General features: G+C 44.6%; 1 protein-coding gene across 5 annotated transcripts in view; it reads left to right on the plus strand.

The window, feature by feature from the left end:
• The window catches only part of LOC137792476 (protein phosphatase 3 catalytic subunit alpha), a 60,913-nt gene extending 38,341 nt beyond the window's left edge, over positions 1–22,572 (plus strand). The window contains exons 7-15 of one of the 5 annotated variants that reach the window (XR_011078103.1): positions 2,205–2,282; positions 3,360–3,454; positions 10,421–10,546; positions 11,261–11,332; positions 12,861–12,887; positions 13,922–14,006; positions 14,412–14,509; positions 15,070–17,530; positions 20,718–20,785. Coding sequence is in view for 4 of the 5 variants with exons in the window: in XM_068588176.1 (XP_068444277.1) it covers positions 2,205–2,282; positions 3,360–3,454; positions 10,421–10,546; positions 11,261–11,332; positions 12,861–12,887; positions 13,922–14,006; positions 14,412–14,509; positions 17,501–17,530; positions 20,718–20,923 (817 nt within the window). In the remaining variant the exon portion in view is untranslated. Of the gene's footprint in view, positions 1–2,204; positions 2,283–3,359; positions 3,455–10,420; positions 10,547–11,260; positions 11,333–12,860; positions 12,888–13,921; positions 14,007–14,411; positions 14,510–15,069; positions 17,531–20,717 lie in introns of all 5 variants that reach the window. The other 4 variants (XM_068588176.1, XM_068588179.1, XM_068588178.1 and 1 more) reach the window with 4 other exon arrangements.
• Positions 22,573–23,926: the final 1,354 nt, after the last annotated feature.

Below are 23,926 nucleotides of genomic sequence, written 5' to 3' on the forward strand. Positions count from 1 at the left end.
CCTCCCCGAAAAAACATTCGGCTTCTTTGTTGCTTCTGTCTTGCAGCAACCTATAATTCCCCCCCAGCGCCGTGGGCACGCTCGTAACTCTTTTACAAACGCAATTCAGGCATGAAATTGCACATGTTTTGAATACGGTCGCTCCTCATTTTTTCGGCGGCACAAATGTATCAGCCTGATGTGATTTTTTTAATTTTTTTTTTCCCTTGCGCGTTTTTTTTTTGTTTTGTTGTGTTAATCCAAGCTAATGATTAATAAAACAAAATGAAACGCTTTAATGTGATCGGAGCGAACATGCCACCCGATACTACGATCGCACTCGCTTCTCGCACAACTCCTCATGTTGTCCAAGCAGCTCATTAACATCTGCGCCCTGCTGTAGGACAGATGGGAGAGATGCTCGAAATTTAAAACGCAAACTGGAAGAGAAAAAAAAAAAACTAGGCCAAAATGTATCTTGTCTGGTGAACGGCTCCATATGGCATGCATCTACATCTGTTGCGGGGACTCAAGTGAGAAATCAAACATTCATTCTTAATTTCTTCCCCCCTAACCCCACCAAAACTCATTATATTTCTAATTCCCTCTCGCCGTCCTTTTCGCGTCCCTCCCAGCAGATGTTTGTTGTGACCGTCAGGAATGCATATGTTCCCATGTCGACATGAACCAAGATTGTGATAATGCACTCCTTCAGTTTCAGTCCCCCATAATGGGTTTTCACACAATTTGAATTTAGAATATTTTACCAAGCATGGTATCTGAGCATGCAATAAAAAACAAACCCCGAGCCAGTCAAATTAAAGTTAATTTACTTATATAACACATTTTACAGCCTTGCCTCAAAGGAATTTACATTAAGAGATGCAATAAAGCTTCCATAATGGTATAGCCTGTCAGTCAAACTTGCCTAAAACTCCACACAGCATTTGCTAAAAATATAATCTCCCGAAAGGTCGGAAGCTAAAATGTATAGTTTGGTTTTAAATTACTTTGTGTGGGCCTTGTTCATTGCCGGGCTCTGATTTAGCAAGGGGGCGTTGAGCTAGGATTACAGAACATAATAGAAAGCCATAACCTGTTTTTGAACAAACACAATATGCTTCTTCATTGGTTTGCATATTTTGAGATTGTACTGTTTATTTCTGGGGTTTGTTTAGCATTTTAATTACTCCTGAACCAAGTAATCACCATGATACATGTTTAATGTAATGGAGACGCCCTAAAATCTCGCCCCCAGTTGCAGGAAAAGCCATAAAATTATAGAGATGAAACCGTGAAAAACTACTTTAATTTAGCCCCTATTATTGTATAGCGCTTCAGATGTATTGCAAAGGTGTCACTCATTCACTGTGAGCTGTCACTCACTTACTTTATTACACAGCATCCCACAATTCATCCAGTGTTGTTTTAATCATTTTTGTTAGAAGCAGCGCTCCAAAAGTATTGTAATGCAGTTCTACTTGACTTAACTTTTTAACTGATTTTCAGATCAAGAGATTTTACATAAGAAATGCCGCCTGCCAGTGACTTACTTGTCTTCTGCCTTTCTCGTTGTGAGCGGAGGAACTTTCCAGTGGAAGCTGGTGTACGGAGAAATGAAAGGTTGTGGCGTGGAAAACCCTGAAGCCACATTGTAGTTTGATAGTTGGCAGTCAGGTTTTTGGTCTCCCTGCTTACAGACTGAATCGATCAGCATGAGCATAAAACATGCTTTAAAACTCCCCGGCGATCGCCTTTTTTCCTTGAAGAAACGGTCTGCTATGAATCATGTGTCATACTTGTCATTTTTTGGAGTTATATTCTCAAACAAAAAACAGTGTTTGAAAAAGATCACACCTACTCCGCTTACTTGTTGAGAAGTTAAGCATATATTATGGGTTGTTATGTAGATTATGATACCTTTGCTGGCATATGTGTTTCAGACATATAAAAGGGCCTGCTTTGAATTTTAGGCAATTTTTTAAAATGTATATGAAAGCCTTCACTTCCAGGCAACCTTTCAAGACAATATACTCCTTTCTGAGCCACATGGTTTGAGAACAAATTCAACTTGAACCCAGTGTTGTATATCCACAGTTTCTCTGAGCACGATCAATAATCCCTGGGATTTATTTAATTATTTCTATTGATTTGTTCTTCTTGATCTTACTGGGATTTTTCTTGACGTGCGAGTGAACCAAATGTTTGTCTCTTTTATTCAACAGCTACCCTGCAGTCTGTGACTTTCTACAACACAATAACTTATTATCTGTCATCCGGGCCCATGAAGCGCAGGATGCTGGGTGAGTGCTGTGGCATTTCGTCGTCCTCCCTTCACACGGTCACACAGCAGAGTGAGTCAGACCAGGGTATTAAAAGAAAAGCCAGCCCCAGGACTCTGGGGGTTTACTCCAGCCCATCTGGAGAGACGGTTTTCGACGCAGTCTGAACTTTGAGAGAAGTCGCGTTAATCCAAGATATTAAAAAGAATCCAGCGAGAGGAGTAAATCGGCCAGATGTGATGGGACAAGTGTGACTCATGCAGGCACTGACAGGGACTGTACTGCAGGAACTTCAAAAGTTGAGCTTGGTTGTGGACTTTTGTCACTACACATTGTTGACTTCCTGTCAGACACAGAGACACATTTGTAACAACACACTTTGAAGGCCTCTTTGAAAAATAGGATTTTCTTTTTTTTTTTTAAACGGGCAGGTGGGTGGATGTGTCGAGCTGATCTCCCTTTTAAGCAAGATGAAGGCGGTGGGATGCGCAGCACACAGTTGTTTACCATTCCCTCCCCGCGGCGTGGTCACATGGGACGCCTGGACTCGTCTCAGAGGAGGTTGCAGCCCCAAGCCAATTTAGACCACACATGTAATAATGTTATTGAGTTCCATATACGTTTTGTTTGCACCTTTTTAAAAAAAAAAAAAAAAAAAAGATATCTCCGTAAATAGTTGTTGCAAGGTGCGGAGCAGCAAACATATCCTCTGAGTTAGTGCTTTGTTTACCTAAAGCTCGCTTCCATGCCAAGTATCTAAACCACCAAACACAGCACAGACGTTCCTGGGAGATCAGAGTAGGTGGGTTTGAATGCCGAGCGGGTTCAGTGTGACGATGACTACTTAAGGGCATGTTTAACCTGTAACACAGGGATTTACTCTCCTAAGGCCACCCCGAGTTGCCCCCATCGCTGATGCACCAGCTTACAGGACAAACACACAGGCACAGTGACAACAAGAGGCCGTGAAAAAACAAGAGGCCGCGAAAACTGTCGCCAGTAATCATATCCCGAGGGGTCGAACACCGGTGATTAATCCATGAGTGCGAGGTTGCAATGTTTACTAATGCTCGCCTCTCCTTTTGGACGCCTCACCAGATACCGTATGTACAGAAAGAGTCAGACCACTGGCTTCCCATCCCTCATCACCATCTTCTCCGCACCCAACTACCTAGATGTCTACAACAACAAAGGTAAGGAGTACATCAATATCAACCTGCAGTGGCGCACAGCATTGAGAGTTGTGCATTTAATGGCAGCATTGGGAGCGTTCTAAACGCTTCTTATCATGCCATTTGAACGTCACAACATGAACTAATTAAAAATACTATGAATGGCTTTTTTTTTTCATCTAAGAGTATCCGAGTACTACATGCCGGCTAACATTGCTTACAAGACCACCTGTTTTTATCCCTGGTTTAGTGGTTTTTCTAAGCACATTAGAAAAACACCGGCACAATTACAGTAATGTTGATAAATGCATTCCACCTTAGAAACATAAATAAATAATGTGCCTCTTGCTGTCCTTTGAGAAACGTTAATTAATATCATACATTTCTCCTTTGAGGATTTCTACCTTGATATGGTATCTAAAAGGTCTTCATGAGTTTCAAGTTTCACTCATGCCGTGCATGCAGTTGTTGGACAACCATTTTGCACCTGTAAGCACACAACATGTTGGTTACAACATAGCGCTTGTTCAGTGACAACAATCTTTGCGACATTGATTTTTGATCGGGTCAGTTCAGGGACAAAGCTGGTGAGAAATGAGATGGCCTGGTGCCGGTCGACTTGGCGCCTGGTGGCGCCCTATGCTGCGCTCCGGTGCCTACGCAGCAAGATAGGCTTGCCTCTGCGCTATGAGTCAGCACTTTTTCCCCGGAGAACAGACAGTATATTGCTTTGGCTGTGGGGGCATGTTTGGATGGGGGCGGCGATGGGCAAACCACAGGAAATGGAAATGGGAAGGAGAGAGTGATGGTGCTGGTGCACGCTGTTTTGCAATTGCTCCCGTGATGAAATGCCATAACAGACTTTCATAATGCAACGCTTTTGGCTGGAGTAAATCACACCAGGGAGTGAATGTCCTTTTCTATTTGATTTTGCCCCATTTGCAGGTGTTTGTGGTTAGATTTGAGATTAGGTCACATTTGTTTACCTTCCCCTCCCCATAAGCTGCCTCCGTGCCTCCTTCGCTGCACAATAAGGCCGGTGAAGAAACCGCAGTTTGCCCGTCTGTTTTGTTGTTTATTATCGGGACCCCATTTGCACCATGCCAACTAATCTTCCGAGGGGTCAACACACAACACAATACGAACAAACAAAGTGATCTCAAGCGCATGTTGTTTTTAGTTTTGGCAGCCAAGTGCCCCGGCAAATCATTTACACCTCTCGAACTCAATATGGAAAATGATTTGGTCTGCGCCCTGTTCTAAGCTGCAACTGGCTGACCTTCACTTGATAAAATGCCTGCCAGAGCAAGAGTGGTTATCAGAAAGGAAAAGATTACTCCGCGTTTGATTTTAGAACAGATTTCGAGCCGACACGCAGATGCATCCTCACTGGCAGGACTACATGTTCTTCATTCCACTCGTCATTCACCGTCTGCTTGTATGTGAGACGCTCAATTCTCCCTTTCGGCTGAATCTGTCATTAAGTGGCGAGATCTCTGGCTTTTAAAGTCAAAATCAGAGGCAAGAGCAAATAAACATCCCTTAAGCAAAATGTCTCGCCAGAGATGTCATGTCAAATCTCTTCAAACTTCAACAAGTTGTGGTTATGCAATTACTTGGTTCCCAATCTACTTTGGTAACCGTCTGCAACCCCACAGTTGCACAATCCCCCCGGAACAGGCACAGCTGACCAATACGGTCCGATCAGTCCTGTTGATGCTCTTCTAATCAGTCATGTGGGTGGGGTTCACTGGTGGAACCAAAGCCTCTGTAATGAATTGGTCTACTCTTAGCGTCTTGGCAGAGCTGGAAGCCCACTGAGCGTGTACCGTGATTGATGGCCAATCGAGTGGGCACATAAATCTTAAAGGGGGGGGGAGGAGGAGGCGGCATCAGCAGGCACCATCAATATAGTGCAGGGAGATGGCCATATTAACCAATGAGACATCTCCACGAAGTGTGGGGGGCGGGGTATCTGCGAGGCTCCACAACAACTCATCCACGAGAAGTAAAGTGGACTGGTGGCTGAGTCAGGTCGATCGACACATGAATGATGCTCAGGATGCGCTTCCATGAAGATAAAGTCCGGCTTCGGGGGGGGACGCCGCCCATCAATCCGTTGTCATTTGAGTCAAACTGTTGGCTTTGCAGGAAGTGTCAGCGGCGCTGACCGGCTGTCCATCGCGCCGCTGACCCCTCTGCACACAGCACCCCCCTGCACTCCAGCGCTGGCAGGGGAGCTGCGTTAAATGAAAACACAGCAGCAGTGATTTAGCAGTTTTCACTGTTTGAGCTTTGAGTTCTGAAGGGACTGCAGTGGAGAGAGAGAGGGGAGCGGTGGGGGGGGGGGGGGGGGTAGTTGGCAGTTGCACACTTTGGAGATTGCTTGCGGTTTTGTATTAATGTAATCTTTTCTGCTGCATCATTATTGACTGGCCCCGAAAGCCAACAACTGAATCCTAATGGTTGTGGCGCTTTGATGGAATAAAAGCTAAATGACAGCGCTGATGCCAACGCTGTTGATGCAAATTTTTTTTATTTTATTTCCCGCCCCTGAGAGACTAAAGGATTGGTTGGGCTAGGTTCATCCCACACCTGTTAAACCTTGTATCCTCAAATAAATGCCTCTCTCCTCCCTGATGTTGTTGTTTGATGAGGAGGTGGAAACACGAATGGACTAATGGCTTTTATTTTGTTTTTGAAAGAGGATTGAGCGGTCTCCAAGAGAAGGGGTCAGGACACCACTCTGGTTCACGCGCAGGTCAAACCGGACCGAGTTGGCTTTTTGCAGCGTTTCCTTCCTGCGGTCGCGTGCTGATTGGTCGCTACAAGGGATCGGGGATTTTGAAGAGAAAGGAAATGGAGTGGCGTGATTGGCTCTTGGCCCCTGCCACTGGAATAAATAGCAGGATGGAAGCTATGGCAGCGATGACGCCAGCGCAGCGGGGAATTCACTCCCCCTCCCTTCCCCCCCCCCATCTCGTCACGGGTGCCAGCGAGAAGAGTATCGTTGGCACAGATGCCCACCCATCTGTTATCGCTCTGGTCATTACTGGGCTTCCCTTCAGTTTCCTGTAAACATGCGGCATCAAACACGAAATAATAACAGCGTAATGCAGGACAGGCCTTTTCTTGGTCCCAGTCACGGGTCACTGGTGAGCGTCGTATGTCGGATCGGTTATTGTTGAGGTTGCACAAATTCTGTTACTCAACTATTTTTTCCCCCCATTCTCCTCGCGTTCATGAGTCAGAAGGCTTTCTTCATATTGACCTATGGTATTCCCAAAAGGACTCTTGAATTCAGACGCTATTTTCAAACCCTCGTCATCTTGAAATCATCATCTCCTTGTTGTCAGCCAGCCTTTAGTCAAACAGCACGAGGTGTTTTGTCCCAACCCTGTACTTTCCTCTGCCGCTATTGATTTATTAACCGAGAATGAATCGCAAACCACGCATGCATCGTTCAGCTGTACGCAGACTACATTCAGTCCTCCACCATCCATGTGTCAGACATGAAATGGAGTAGAGCGCCGCATGTAATGGACCGGGGAGGTCTAAAACGGTCGGCCTGGAATACTAATCCGGTGGAACTTGATCCACGAGGCCTCTGAGACAGATATGCAGTCAGCATTAAGCATCGGGGCAGGACAGTGGGAATCTCCCCCTCGCCTCAAAGCAGACTTAACAGTCCTCGTTACCGGGGGAACCGACTCAAGGCACTCCCTTTTTGAATAATGAATGAGCGGGCGCCGCCTCGCAATATCTGTGTTACCGTGGCAGCAGGCTCTTGGCCTCGGCAACCCCGCCGCCCCCCCCCCCTCCCCGCCACCGGAGCAGCAGAGACACCTAGTGGCGGACGCGCAGCGTCGAACGGGGAGCTCCCAGCTGGTCGCCGCAGAGGCAGAGCCCTCCTGCCGGAGGAGCGTTTAATCTTCCTGAAATGGCTTGTAGAGCATGTATGGATAGTGGGGAGGCAGCAACCAGTTGTTCTTGTCCCAATTATATGTCTGCATGTTAAATGGGAAAAAATCAACTAAAACATGGGCCTTGACCTGCTCTCACCCGGAGCTTGACGATGGTGTTTGTTTTGCACGGGGGAGGTTGTCGGGTGTGTCTGTTCCTTTTTTCTTTTTCTTTTTCTTTTTTTTTCCTTCTTCTTCTTCTTTTTTTTTTTTAAAAAAAGGGAATCCGATTTGACGGAGGGACGGCGGGGGGAGCTGACCTTCTTCCCCGCTCGGCCTTTTTTTTTCCCCCTCGGGGCTTTTGTGGCTGCATTCAATCAAGTGCTTCGACCATGTTTATGCAGTATGTGATGTTTATGCTGGGCCTGCCCACGCGCGCCACTGCTTTCCTGCACGCAAACGCATGAATACCCACTGCCGTGTGTGTGTGTGTGTGTGTGTGTGTGTGTGTCAGTCTAATCCAATGCTTTTCTGAGTGGACCGAGTCGTCGTGTTTTGCTGCTGTCGATAATAACGGCACAATGATTATACAGTACACGGATGTTCACCTACAGGACTATTTTTTTTAAATTTCAGCCTGTCTGTGTACGTGTGTGTGTTAATCTGAGCAGCCTGCGATAAAGAGGTGACGGCAGTGCAATGTAATGCTTTGCAATACTTAAGGGACCATTTTTATTGCATAGTTACTGCACTATATGTATTACCATGCCTCATTGATTCCACACACACACACACACACACACACACACACACACACACACACACACACACACACACACACACACACACACACACACACACACACACTGGGGCAAACTCCGGCCTAGCAGGATGTTTCCTGACCCCATTTGTGTTACGACCGAGGTTATAGCTGCTTGGGATGCCAGGTTTGATGAGCTATTCCTGACCAGAGAGAGAGAGAGAGAGAGAGAGAGAGAGAGAGAGAGAGAGAGAGGGGCCGAGGCAGGAAAGTCCCCCACGGTGACCCATCCATGGTGTCCGCTTTCCCCAGATCTGGGCCACCAGACTGGCCTTGTGTATGCAGGAGGCTGGGGCTTCTATATACAGCACGGCTATATTTCTGACGGGCAGCTCTCATGTTTTGCTCGGCACTCGCGTTCGCACCGTGCCTTAATCACGCGTGAGGTCACACAGGGCATTCTGTGGTCAGTGTTTGCGAGGTGGTTTCTATGTCAGCGGGGCACAGAGACCATGTGCTTATGATGGGGGCATTCTCTAAATATATATATATAGAGAGAGAGAGAACACTCAATATGCGCCCTGTCTGATTTAAAGTCAGCTGGAGAACAGATTAATTTAGTGTTTGCTGCTTTATATTCTGCCAACCCTTACTGTGTGGACACCAACCGAACCACACCCACTGGAGTTTGTTTTTATGATTGTACTATTTTAATGGGTCCGTAGACATCCATTTAAGTTTGTAGAAGAAAACATAATTACAGTGGAATAAATCGGTTTGCTCATATCCATTCTTGAAATGATGCAGCACATATGTTTTGATACGTGTCCAAAGGGGACACTTTCAAGGTGGCAAAAGCAGGTCGGTTGAAGTAAGCAGGAGCATCTCATTGGTTGTCGATTGTCCGACGGCTTTTGAAATGACCATACAGTGTGCATAACTCATTTCCCTGCTGTCTCTGGCTATTCTCTCCTTCTCTCAATTCCCCCCTCGCCAGGAATTGATGGCTTTCTGTGAACTAATGAAAAGTGCTCAGCCTACAGGGCCTAAATGCTGATCCGTGGGTTTCTGTGATGTTATTCACGAATCCAATCCTGGGAATGACAGACACGCTTCACCAACTGGGGGCGGTAATCAATACACAGAGGAAATGCTCCAAAGCAGGGAAAAACGGAGATTGATTTTTCTCCCCCAACCCTAGTTACCTTCATTTCGATGCATGTGCAGTTTGAGAGCCTCAATTTACACATCTCACTTTGCAATTATGCAGATGGTTTAGTTCTTCTGTCAGAGTGAGAGATTGACAAACGCTATTCACCTTAAAAGGTCTGGGTGTTGGTAGTTCTGTACCGGATCCTTTTATTCACTGTCATCACCCAGAGGTTGACTGACAGCGTCTATGTTACATCCAGGCCGGGTGTTGATGACAGCGTTTTGGCCACTATACACTATTTCTCAATAGTTTTTGAGCCAAATGTACCGCTCTAGCGAGTGTTGATTTCCTTCAGTCACATTACTGCAGCTAATGACTCATAAACTATGAGAGACAAACAACAAAACCAGCCAATATCCTTTCACATTAACACTCAAAGTAAAGTCCAGTATTACAGTGGCATTGTTTTACTTCATAATTAAAGATGCTTTAGTGTTAAGAAACCACGTAAATCCACAAAATGACAATGTGTGACAATGTCCATTAACAAGTGAAGAATATTTTGGTCGTCTTTTTGTTGTTCAAAATGCATGCCCAAAACAATCCATCCAACCGTTCTTTGGCTATGTTCAGTGTGCGTCCTGTTAGCTCCTCAGATGGTGATATTTTCCGACAACCATCTTGTTTCTTGGCACTTTCGGCAGAGTGCTTTGTGGGTAACTCTCTCCGGGCTAATAACATGTTGGACGGTCCGTCGGAGGGATATGCACCTTGATATGTGAAGCTGCCGAGACCACACGGTGTTTCTAAGTGGTGGTTGGGAACAGGATGGCGGCTGGTAATGGACTTGGACCATAATCAGATCCGATGCTTTCTCTTCGTCTGTTGAAATGAGGACTCCAGTATGGATTTCAGACCGCTGGGTTCTCTCTGAGACTGTAGAAGAAGGAAAGGGAGGTGGCGTGAGCTCCAACATCTCCACGCACACGCTAAAATAATCAGACCATGGGACACATCACAGCGCTCGTGATTATTATTAATCTTGTGTATCCTCGGACCCGAGGGAAAGCAGAATTTTTATTACTATTATTATTGTATATCTGCTCGTACACATCAGGACATATGTTAACTTTTAATAACCGCCTTTCCCGTCTTTTCTTCCCCTCCCCCAGCGGCAGTGCTGAAGTACGAGAACAACGTAATGAACATCCGACAGTTCAACTGCTCACCTCACCCTTACTGGCTGCCCAACTTCATGGACGTCTTCACCTGGTCCCTGCCCTTTGTTGGGGAGAAGGGTGAGCACACACACACACACACACACACACACACACACACACACACACACACACACACACACACACACCGGTGATTTTGATGTGATCTACATCAAATGAGAACATTGAGTACAAGCAGTTTTTAACCAAATACACAGTTGAGTTGTAACGCACATTTTGCTTCCTCAGTCAATAACAAAAGAGGCCCCGGCCTCAAGGAATGTCACACTTTATGGTTCATAAATACAATATTTACGACACAGGATTTATGAACCAGAAACACACAAAGCCAAATCCGGCAAATCAGCAATAAGCGAGTCAGTGAAAATAAAATATGAAACAAAATGTCTATAAACATGAGCAGAGGGTTGCGTTCTCTCACGGCCTTGAAGATTGTTTCAGGCCTGTGACACATCTGTGTCAGTAAATCACACATAACTACGACTGACACACTCACTCCAGGAAGCCTATTTTGGGTGTGACCCTTCCGCACAGGGCCATTCCTAGCCATGTTTGCAAGGTCACAAGTGGACACTACTCAGGGGGGGAGGGGTCTACTAGGTAACTAACGCTGCGTGACCCGCCGTGGTTAGACACCTTCCCGCGTACACACATTACCAGGTGGAAAGCATGCACAGATTTGACGATTACTCATTTGGCGGTGTGTTTTATAAAAAATGAAAATAAAACCAAGTGCCATGTTGTAAAATATCTGTTTTCCTGGTTTCTCGACAGTGACTGAGATGCTTGTGAACGTATTGAGCATCTGCTCCAATGATGAGCTGACGACCGAAGAGGAGATGGACGGTAAGCGCGGCAGACCAACGGCAACCCTCGGCGGTTCCCCGCTGCAGTTTGCCTTCGCTCCACTAGGGGGAGTTCTCTGCTAACGGGAGCACCAGACACACACTCATTCAAAATGTCACACAAGCGCACATCCCTAGTTTTTTTTCGAATTTTTTTGTGTATACCATGGCCGCTCTGCCCGCTTTTCAGAGCATTCAGTTTCAATATATTGAATTTTCTCAACAGAAACTGTTTGACACATGTCGACTCAATAAAGTCTGAATAGAAAAATCCAAATGTAAGGCCTTGAAAGTGTGGAAATGCCTGAGTTGGCAGAGGGGTTTAGCTCCACTGGATCCCTCTGTGGTGTACGTCTTCTTGGGTTCAAACAGCTCAGTTAGTCGTACAGTAATCTTGCTTTTTATCATTAAGTAATGGAGGCAAGTTTTGGGAATCTGTTTGGTCACAGCTTATCTACAATGACAACACGACCAGTTTCCCTCTGCCTACCCCACCCGTTACTGACAAACAGGAAATGATCTCACCCGTCCTTCCACCGCCTGCCGCTCTCTCTCCCTTTTGTGTTTACTGATGCACGCAGTATGACTCTGTATACAGCACCCTGGGGTGCGGCGTACTCTTTTGAAAACACAAATGCTTCCTGTTCCTTGATCGGATTTGAAATCAAGCGCCTATGATTGCATGAATTATCAGGGAATATAAATAGGTGCCATATGGAATTATTTTTTTTTTTTAAAAGGATATTAATATTAGTACGTCAGAGACAGAAAACCGGATCACATTGCAACATGAAAAGTTAGATTTTCTCTCATTATGAGGAGATACTGATCGATTTCTCTTTTCCTGGCATGGCGGGAAAACGCGTCCGGAGCTTTGGACTGCGTCACAACTTCAAATAATTAGCCGTCCCTGAACGTCTCATTTTATTCCACCAACTGGTTCTCTCGGGGCTTTTATATTCCTCGCCCTCACTTTCACCTTTCTGCTCCGTCTTGAGCTCATTTCTTTTTTTTCAGACCTCTCATGTATTTCCACTACGTTGCCGTTTGGATCTTTCTTTCCTTTGTCTTTCCACTCATGTTCTTGTTTTCTGTGCCAGTATGAACCCTTTGTTGCACTGCGCTTTATCTACTATTGTTTCCATGGTTTCCAATGCCATTATGTTGATATTACAAACCTACTTTTTTCACACATTTCCTTTGCATTCTCCTCCTTTCTGTCTCTCTCTCTCTCTCTCTCTCTCTCTCTCTCTCTCTCTCTCTCTCTCTCTCTCTCTCTCTCTCTCTCTCTCTCTCTCTCTCTCATGCTGTGATGTTGTCACTGCCTTGGTTTTCATCTAATCTCTCTTTTCTATGTTTTCCAGAGTGTTTATGTTCAAGGCATCGCTTTACTTTACACTTCTTGTGCTTTCTTACCTCTTATTTCGCCGCCTGCGCCCTCTCCACCACCTCATCTTTCATTCTACGGCCATCCACTGATCTCTCTGTCCTTTCTCTTGTCTTCTCTTCTGGGGGTGTTTCATGAGAAGGACAGCTAATATATCCCCCCAAAAAAGGTACAAACATTAGCCGTAGTGGTGTGTGCGGAGGTCTATAGACAGACTTTTGTCCAGTGCTTGCTCTCTGCGTTTTTAGAAGTCTGTCCACTAACAGCACTGTTTAAAACACCTATTAACACTACTACTGAGTCTTTCTGTTGATCTCTAATTGTTTACCTCAAAGACGGGTCGGTGAGGTCACAGTTTCATGCTCCTGCTTAAGCCAAATCTGACACAGGAACAAAGATTTACAGTACAATTAGCTTCAGTAATGTGTGTGCTGTTCACATCGAAATAAGCAGTGTTTCTGCAGGGCAGCAATCCCACGGAGAACCATATTTCAAAGTAATAATGGTTTAATGGTTTATATAACAGTGGAAGAGAGGAAGAGTCTTCATCAGGCGGCCAGCCTTTCAACCGCACATCAGCTTCATTTCCATCCTTCATACTTCATGCATTTTCCAAACCGGCTCCCTGGGGCCTTGAAACTGTTATTCTTTAAAAAAAAAAAAAAGAAAAAAAAAAAGGTCTCTTTAAACAAAGTTTTGTTTTCCAATCCAGGAAAATTCCTGTTTGAGTCCCCGCAACCAAAACACAACACAGGAAAAGTCATATGTGTTGTGCTCATGTGACGCGCTGATACGACATGTTTGGACCAGGCCATTTACACACCAGTTCCCGAGGGTTGGTGGCGCCAAGTAGTACCTGACGAAAATAGTGTGTAGGAGTTAAAGGGACTTAAACTGAACACCACTAATGGTACAATACAGACAGGCAGCATGAGTGCACTGAATGCTGAGGATTACTCCGTTGTGGTGATGTGTGGACGGACCTAAACGACTTCACATGAGCTGAACTTTAGTAACCTCACTATGTTTGCACTTCTTGGTCAAATTAATAGTCCAAAAGTACTCCATCCTACCACCCTTACTAAACGTTACGGGACGCACAGAACAACAGACAATGAAGCCTGTGTTACACTCCCGCCGGACGTGGTTTAGTATGCGTGAGTCACAGCTTGTATGACTGTGTCTGACCTCTGACCCCTCCAGGTGCCACAGCTTCTGCCCGTAAGGAGGTCATCCGCAACAAGATTCGCGCCATTGGCAAGATGGCCAGGGTGTTTTCTGTGCTCAGGTATGCAACATGACACAACTCCCTTGTGTCCGGTTTATTCCGCCATCGTTCCCTTCAACTTACTCTGCATGGCGAACCCACAGAGAGTCATCAAACCGACTCTTCAGCTCGACGGATTGTTTTAGCGTCTCTCAGCTCCTTGTTTTGGGTTTTTCAGCCCCAACTGTACTGAATGGGTTCAGTCTCAATGCTCCCATCAAAAAAGGAACATTTTAGCTCACACAGTTAATCAACTCAATGTCAATGTTGTGGTTTCAGCTGGTTCCACTGCCCCCAAGTGGCAAAAACACGATGTTTTGTATTGATTAACCAAAACACAATAAAACATTTTGCTTTGAACATACCCTCCAGGAAGTAGTTTGTCCTGGAGTACATAATGTGTGCACTTGCGTCTTGCTCTTTCAGAGAGGAGAGTGAGAGCGTGCTGACGCTGAAGGGACTGACCCCAACAGGCATGCTACCAAGCGGAGTGTTGTCCGGTGGCAAAGAAAAGCTGCAGAATGGTAAGTCAGTCACCAAGTACCCCGAGACCCCTCAGCTTTGGCCCCCAGAACGGATTCTCTCTGGCACATAAATTCCCCTTACGCAGCAATACCCTGAATAAAGTGCTAGCTCAGTGTTTAGGGGACACTGTATACGTAGACTCCTTCCCCTTCTCCCCTCAGTGATCGTCCAGGAATTTGAAATTGCTGCCTCGAAGTATCACTGTAAGAGAAGTTCAATGTTTCTGACAGCTTTACTTGATAGAATCCTTATAGTATACTGTATGTTTTAGTTAAATACATCTGAGCAATAACAGCTGCTTTATGAAGCTTTCTTTGAAGTACCCCTCCCCCCCCCGGATAAACGACGATAGCATATCAAGTTATATTTCCTGTGGATAGTCTCCTCTTCCTAAACAATGCCCCGTACATTCAGCAGATTTTCTTTGTCCCTTTGTCTACTCTAGTGTGTCCTGATGTCTCGCATTAATACCCTGTCTCCCCGTCTCAGTCTCTTTCTAAATTCCACTGGTTTTATCTCAAATATTACCTGTATCTTTTTCTTTCTCCTTTCTTTCTAGAAACCGCAGGTATATTCGGTTGTGCAAGTATTCTGTTGTGTTGTTTCTTTTTCTTTTTCTTTTTTGTGAGACAAGTTTAGAGTTCAGTCCACCCTCTTATGTTGAATTCCAAGCACTCCCTAAATGAGTTTGACAAGCTGCTGCAGCAAGGAAGTGAAGGCCTTCTGGAAACGCCTTTTACAAACACTTCAAATTTACTTGCAACTCCTTGACAGAAATGGTCACTTCATTGTCCAAATTCTGAGCGCTTAGTTGTGGATCCCAGCAGTGCTCCGTCGGGATAGACGCGGGACTCTCTGTGATCCAAAAGGATGAATTGGAATTGACACAAGCAGCTGTGAACGAAAGGGGGATAACTGCTGTCTGCCTTTCTTTTACAAAAAAAAAAACGAAGCAGAAATCCAGACAACTTCCCTCTCCTCTCACAGGTTCTCACGCATCAGCTGGCGCTTTCCCTAAACACACGCAATGTTTCGCTGCGGACAGAAATATCACATACAGCAACATAGCAACGTTTGTTTGTGTTGAAAGCAAAATCTCTTACCTTCATAAGAATAAGAATAGGTTCCTCTTCACTTTAAAGCGAGCGTCTGTGACTGGGAAACCAGTAGCAATCATGGGGTCAATGGTAAGATCTAAAATGAGAGTGTAAGTATGTTACACTTTTGTTTGTTTTGTAGCGTAGAAAAACAAGTAATGTAGAGTTTGCTATCATTAGACATAAGAAGCTTCTGATCGGGTGAGTCTCCGGCAGCAAAACCCCTGCTTTGAATTATACTTTCCAGTTCTAACGTCAAAAATTGGTCTTTTTATTCTATTCTAGAGCTCCATAGTTTCGCTTTAAAGGACATTCGTACTCAGTTCAAGCTTTAAAACATTGGAAGATGCATGTGGCGGATAGAATGATGGGGGATTCTTGGCTGCAAACAGCAGAAGAAAATCTCGTGGGTTCCACAAACCATGTAACAGAAACTACTCATGGATCTTCGGTTCTGAGCTGGGCCCACTTCAGATTACACTGTGACCTCCTGTGGGAGGAAAATTAAAAGGAAATAACATCTGGACAAAATTGGCAATTGGAGGATGGGATGCTTTCCTCTACGGATGTAGATTTAAGTCATAAACAAAGCTATAAATTCATAGAACGGAGCATATCCTACAGAAACAGTGTGATTAATCGACAGTTTCGACCCCACATCAACTCTATATTTAGAGTTCCACGAGGACTTCGAACCCCCGAAACGCACTCGCATCTCTAGAACTGTGTTTCCGCTGATGGCCTGTATAACAATGGTGGTCCCGAGGATTAACAGCCAATTATTATGCAGCTGACCCTAAAGAGAACCCCGGTGGAGGTAGAGTGATGTTCACAGATTCCTGTTGCAACATTGGTAGAATCACATTGCTCCCCTCCTCATAAGCAGACGCCAGTGTGCTTCTACTGTAATGTTGACTCCATCCGCCATTCCGTTCACACTTTGTGGCTCTCGTGCCTTCTTTGTAATCTCATCCTCATGGTAGTGTGTCCTGTAGTCTTCAGTACTGTACAGCCGTTACTTTACGTTCACCTCCTGCCTCATCCCTGTCTTTGTGTGGAGCTGATTTACAACGTTGTACTGTGTGTAAATATATATATAATCTCAAGGAAGACTGGTAAGTGGTTAAAACGCCAAAAGGTTTTCTCTCCCCCTCCTCCTCTCCCTTCCTCCCCGCCTCCCCATGCCCCTCGCACCTCACAAAAAGTAAGCCAGCATTTTTGATATTGCATATCAAAAGATGCTCACCCTGCAGTTCCAGATGCTGCTTCATGTTGCACACGACAGTAACGCCGCTCCATGTGTCGACAGCGCCTTCGACTGCACATCAACGACTAAGCCACAGCCATGAAACCTCCCGATCACACGACCACACACGCTCTTCAGACGTATCGCTGTTTCCCCATTCGTCCTACTCCAACACTCCTTCCTCCATGTTATGGCCTGGTTTGCGTTAATGGTTCTGAACTAATCTATTTCCAGCTTCAACCTGTGGTATTTGCTATCGGTGTTCGTCCCTGCCGTATTCATTTATTTCCTGTCACCACATTGATTCGTTTGTCCGACTTGTCAAAGTACCTCAAAGACGCAATCCGCTCCATGAGGTCGTTCGCTGCCACGAACATGTGTCACCTTCCCTTTTACAGATCTGGAACTCATCTTACAGCTAAGGCTCATCCCTCTCCACTGCCCCCCCCCCTTCCTCCTCCTCCTCCTCCTCCTCCTCCTCTCTGCTAACATCCATGTGTCCTTTGTCATAAAAATGTGGAGATGACGTTAACCTTTGTTGTCGGCATTGGCTGTCTCTGCTGCTCATTGACTTGTACCTAGGACAAAATGAACTCCTCTGCTCACTTCTCTCATTCGTTTTGCAACCCCCCTCTTCTTCTCTTCAGCTACTATTGAAGCTATTGAGGCTGACGAAGGTAAATGGGTCTGGCCGCCCTCTTCTGTTGCTTTTCATGGCAATGGGCAGGGGGCTCCGCCGGGTTTTCATTCATCTCGCTGGTGCTTGAATAGAGTGTGTTGGGTGTCTGGGCTAACAAAATGTGGCATAGTATTAACAGAGAAAAAAATAAGTAAGTAATTAGGAAATCCTGTGGTCACACCGTGTTTTAAAGGGGAATGGACTTCATAGCACAGATTTCAAAGTGGCGCTGATTTTGAGTGAGTGCAAAGCAAGTGCTTTTGATTTTTCACAGCAATCTGCAGGTTAACACACAACAATGCACTTGTGAAGTGTCCTCGACAAGTTCCACGTCTTCGCTCGTCCAGGCAACATGCTGTAATCCTCTTACAGCAATACTTTTCATGACAAAAGTTCAAATACCACTGTCTATCTATCTTCCATTGGAGATTATCAGAGCGCCCCGGTTCAGGAGAGAGGTTGCATTCTTTAGGAAATGCACATTCACACTCTCGCAATGTGGGAGGTGTAAATAAACGGGCATCATCGGGTCATCTGGCGACTCTAGTGAGCTTCTTTTTTTTGTTTTTTTTTAACCGGATACCACAGGCTCCAGCTGGCCAGCATGCCGTCTGCAGTCGAGCGAGCGCGCTGCCCTGCCTGCAACTCATCCAGTGCTCCATGATATGCAGACACAGAAGGAATCAGCAGATTTGTGTAAACCATGTTAATGCAGGTTGCGCTTGTTTTCTCATCTCCAAGCTGTTGAAGTTCTGGAGGCCCGTAAACAAACAAGCCTTCCATTTTAAATCACTCAACATGGTAATAGTGCTGTGCTCGATAGTGTCGCGCCTGCTTTGCCCTCACACAGTACAGTTAAGTCTTGCTATGAGAGCTTCTAATGTTTCCCCTTTGAAACCACTGAAGCAGTTGTGCATTGTTGTTCCTGTTGTATTACTATCATAATACCACAGTTGTCTTTTCGAGCTGAATCTGATTTCACCGAGTTAAAACCGCTCAGGCTGTGAAATCCAAATTGGATTCACCTCAAAATCATTTGTATTTGCATCGCCGCTGGCGCGAGAACAACCTCAACTGCGGGCTAAATAGTAGTTTGCCAGCTGCTATTTATGTTGGAATTGTCCCGCGCTTCCTCTTCGGCCCAATAGAGGACAGTCCATTGTCGTGTCGAGGCACTTCTCTGCTTCTCTCTCCATGTAGATCCTCTGTGGCCCTGCTGTGTCGTGTTCCTTCGTGTGAGCTGCTAATGACCTGTGTCTGACCTGTGCTATGCAGCAACACAACTACGCTACCCATCATGCCCCGCTCCACGCTCCCCTAATTTGTCTTCTAAAATGACGCCCCCTCCACTCTCCCTCCCTTATTCTAGTGAAGGGTCTATGCAATTAGACCCGTTGTTACCATTAAGACCCCCCCAGCTCTCATGAGAGGTGGAAGTAACACAATTTCGACTTTTTTTGGACTGAAATGAAACTTGATCAAGCGGAATAGTGGCGTAATACTCGCCATCATATTGAATAAAACATAAAACATGATGTATCTGTATCAGACTGGGTTTATTCAACGCATTGGTGCTTTGATTAACCAGCTGATATTTGTTTTTCCATTATTCAGTACAGTTGAATCTCGTTTTTATTCAACCCCAGTCTAAATGGCGTTGTGGCCTTCACCCCCCCCCCGTAACCTCCAGTGAACCCTGTAAATTGCTGCATGCTCCAAGCAGACTTAACAAGTGGTTAGCACCCCGAGTCCCTCTGTAGTGTCTCTGTACGTGAGCTCAGTCTCAACGTGGTTCTAGTTTGTGGAAGTGAATGTCTCAGTGGGCTCCACTCCAGTGTTTTTTTTTTGTGTTTTTATTTTCCTCCCCTCGTTCTTATTTTTCTTCTCTCTGTTTGAACATTCTCCTTTTTCCCTTTTCTGTTTGTTTTTTTATTTTTAATCTGTGACGTGACAGGGCCGTCTGGATGTGTGGGGTCCTCAGGTGTTCTGGAATGTGCCCGAGTCAAGATATCATTTAATATTATTCATACTTTGAGTTCACACACAATGTTTAAGATTCACAACATGGCTGTACAACATGGTCCAGTACTGTCCAGCATCTTTTCACACATACTGATTCATGGATTGACGGCACAGTGAAAACCTGTCGACCCTGATTCCAGGAGTGCCCTCTATAGATCTAGAAGGATTGTTTAAATCCTTTTGTCTGTGCAGTTATGTTATTTTCAAACTCTGATAAATGGTGTTCATGTGTTGTCGTTTCACGAGAATGAGTTATAGCCTTCTTATAGAAATTGTTCTTCTATTATTAAACTACTAAACACTCTAAATGATGAATATGTAAACCTGCTGTACGATATATGCCGTGGTTCATAAACAACATAAGGCAACAACTACATCACCGTTTGGAGATTTAGTTCCGCCTTATGAATTTGGATTTGTGAACATTTCGTATATATAGCACAGGAGTGGCTGTACATTTTAGGGAAATGTGCTTATTCACTTCTTTGCATCGAGTTCATATATTTAAGAACTCAAGTTCTTATATTTCTGCGTTCAATATAATGCTACAGTAAGCAGCCGTTAGCTTAGCGCCACTAACGTCCAGCAAAGTGTTGTAATGCCTTTTTACAGCATCCTGCCATTGTTATTTCCATATGTCATAAATGTTTGTCGTTTTGCTTAGTCGTCCCGAGGTATTTGAAATACGTAATTTAACATGAGCGCTTTAGAGGCGCTAAAAAGCTGCTTGCTTTACCTTCAGACAGAGCCAGGAAAGCCGTGTTCATGTTTTAAATATGTATACGGAGAGAAAGAAAGCAAATAAGCATATTCTCCAGAATGACAGACTATTCCTTTAGAGTAGGGTCTTTAACGATCAACAGGATGCAGGTATCATTAGTGTCAACCGGCCCTTTAGTTACTCATTTTTTTGCGGTTATTAGCCAACGGCCCCTCAGAGGTCGCCTCTATCTTGTAGTTTTCTCAGTTGAAAAAGTTCTTTGTTACAACAATTCCCCGATCCAAGACCAAACCAAAGATCATCCAAATCTGGTGATGTGTGAGTGAGTGTGAGCAAGTGACACCCCCATCCCCCTTAGATCATGTAACCCCCCCCCCCCCCCCCCCTCTAAAATCGCTCCTGATCTCTCCTCTTATTTCCCCTTTGTCTTGCGTCCCAACAGCCATCAAAGGCTTCTCGCCCCAGCACAAGATCACCAGCTTCGCCGAGGCGAAGGGTCTGGATCGCATCAACGAGAGGATGCCGCCGCGGCGGGACGGCTTGCCCTCCGACGCCAGCCTCAACTCCCTCAACAAGGCGCTGTCCTCGGAGACCAACGGCACGGACGCCAAAGGGAGCACCAGCAGCAGCGGAGGCAGCATCCAGTGAAAGCCGGCGGCGGGCGCCGCCTCGGCCGACGGGGCCGTCCCGTCATCACGGCCCGCCACCGCCGGAAAAGGGGCAACGGGTGAAGGGGGAGGGGTGGGGGGGAGGCATTTATGGCTCAAACTGGGGAAGGGGGAGGGGGGGACATCTCACTTTCTAGTCTTTGGATATGCCTTCAAAATATTAGTTCATAGTCAAATCTGCTAAGTTATTGCCGAATCACATGTCTGAACGGTCGGGCCTCTGTTGTGCTTAGTTGTATGTCAGAGAGAGGGGGAGAACGAGAGGGAGAGAGGGAGATCTTAAAGGTGATTTTATTTCATTTTATTTCTTGAAAGACCCTTGCTCATTTACACCGAAATGGAAAAGTTGTGTAACTTCTTACTAACTATTGTACGTTTACAAAAATACAGCACTAAAAAGGACAGAACATGAGATAATGTTTTTAACATATAAGGGTGTACAAACTAAATAAGGACTATTTATTGATAACTTTTTTTTGCTACTCTTATAAAATAGCTCTGAAATTAATTAGGCAGTCTTAAAAAGAATGTTGCAATGTTGTCGAAATGCCAAATAATGGAACGTTTTATGGTTTTGTACATATTATGCTTACCTCAGGTTCTTTTGGTGTGTGCTCTGACCTGATTTTTTTCTGTATAATGGCTAAATAACTCTGTAATGAATACCTATTTTCTTGAGTTTCATAACTGGAATTTACATTTACCTATCTATCATTTGCAAATATGTTTATTTTTTGTCTCTTTTGGAAGGGGTTGGGGGGTAGATTTATTGTGGCTTGCTGGAATTGAGTGTTCATTTTTCTCTTTTTAAGTATTGCGAACAAAGTAAAAATAGAGAACCTATATTGTGTAAAAAAAAAGAATACAATAAACTTAAAGTGTCTGCCTATGCATGTTTTATAAAAATCAAACAAAGGAAATAGAAAATCTGAATACCTTGGCTGTGGAGGCCTGTTTTGAAATATACTGCGCTTTAGTGAACATATACTGGAAACGTATACCTGCATACTTTCAATTAACACCATGATGCTCTATGCCTTCAACTTCTTTTGTAATTGAAGCATTTAATGATCTAAGATGGATGAGAAATCATATTTTTAACCTGCGCTTGTAAGTGCACACAGTCCAATTAAGCATGTTTGACAATTCTTGTGAGGTGTGTGGTTACATGTGTAACTCAAAAATGCATGATTAGCTGTTTGTGTCATATAACAGGTAAATCGGTTTTGTTCTGTTTTGTAAATGTGCCACAGAAAGTGTAATTTGATTATTATTATTATTACTATTATTATTATTTGGAACTCTGCTTTGTATATCAGTTACAGGTTTGATACTGCTCAATACTTTAAGATGAAACAAAAAAAAAATAACTTTGATCTTTTTTAAGAACTGCTTAAGTGCCCAAGTAATTCACTACACGACATGAAGCCTTGCTTTTGTAATTTAACTTCAAAACTGTTGGCAGATGAGGCATGCACTTGCAACTATGAAAAGTATTTTATATAACTGTTCAATAAAAATGTGCATGAATTTCAACTTGAAACCAACCTGCTTCTCCTGTGTGTGACTCCGGCTGTCAGTCCTCTGCCAATCAATATGCAACCGTGTCCAATAAAATCAAATACATAAGACACATAGTCCTACGGGCGTTTTTTGCAGCACTGAACGAAGCTGCATGCGACGGCTTGTTGTTTTCCAACAGAGATGACGGGAAACTCAAGCGCCATGGCCTGTAATTCCAACCTGCGAGGAGGTTTTCTCTCCTGGGTCCAGTTGCTCTCCCGAATTTTTTGGCCTGCAGACCCGTGTTTTCCTCTTCGTCAACCTTGGTGACTTCTTTGATTAAACTACGAAGACCAAGCCAAGGTTGCGCAAGCAAGACCTGTTTACACAGTCTGCGGGCTTCCTCCTTCACACAAAGATACAAGGTGGCATATTCATATGTTCCAAGATTTGATTTTATTGGTTTCACTTCAGGGCACCTCTTCCTCAGAGTAATGGTAACTTAGAAGTTAAACTTCCAAAATCTTTAGGCGCGTAAGTATATTTAAAGATCAATCAAGCTGACGGAAAACTCCAGCCTACTTCCTGACGCAGTTGTCTAAATATATGAAATACTCCAACATAAACTAACATACAGCAGCTTACGAATCCTTGTCCTTGGTTTTCCAAAGTGTCTCTTTGGTCTCTTCAGCTGAAATCAAACACAATGCTCAAATGAAAGAAAGGAAGTAAACTCTGGCTTCCTGTTTTTTTCGGGAGGGCCAAAACACAGGAGCTCGAGTTTGCAGCCTTGGAGTTACTCTCTAAAAAACCAACAAGTCGTAGAAGAAGAGGAAATGATGGCAGAGTGGTTGAGTACTGCAAATGTTCAGAAGGCAGAAAACCATCACTGAAAAGCCAAAAACATGCTTTTTTACCCCAAACGTCTGGTAGTCAAGCGATCCACTGATCTCACTGTTAGACACGAGGCTGTTCCATAAACAATGAAGAATAGCAAAGACGTCACGGCTGGTATTTGAACAGCTCCCCAGAGCCGTCAAGACTCGCCTCTTTGTCGTGCGTTTTTAATCAGTATTTATCAAAAACAAACCGCCATTTTACCAGTTGTATTTGTTTGGGCCTGACATGTTGGACACTGTGTGCACACTTAGTCCCAAAGTACTTTGTTGTTCTCCTCATATAATTACTCGCATGCAGTTCCTGGATACCATGTTGTTTATTTTCCGCTTGGTTGGCACCCTTTACCCGAGTGATCGTAAATGAAATAGTTTGAAACCAGTAAGTCCCAGCCTCCTCCCAACTGGTCAAGTGGTGTCAGAGCAGGAAACAAGAGAAGTTAAGTTGGCAAAGCATTCCAACACATAACTCAAACCTGAGACTCCTGGTAAATGGACATACAGGTCTGCGCCCACTGACTGCCTTGTGCTGGTCTCCACGGCCACCCACTTTTTTTTTTTTTTTTTTTTTGTACGTCAGGAAG

Source organism: Clinocottus analis, unplaced genomic scaffold (assembly GCF_023055335.1).
Source record: "Clinocottus analis isolate CAN_PGR_092001 unplaced genomic scaffold, fCliAna1.0.p SCAF_21, whole genome shotgun sequence".
NCBI lineage: Eukaryota > Metazoa > Chordata > Actinopteri > Perciformes > Cottidae > Clinocottus > Clinocottus analis.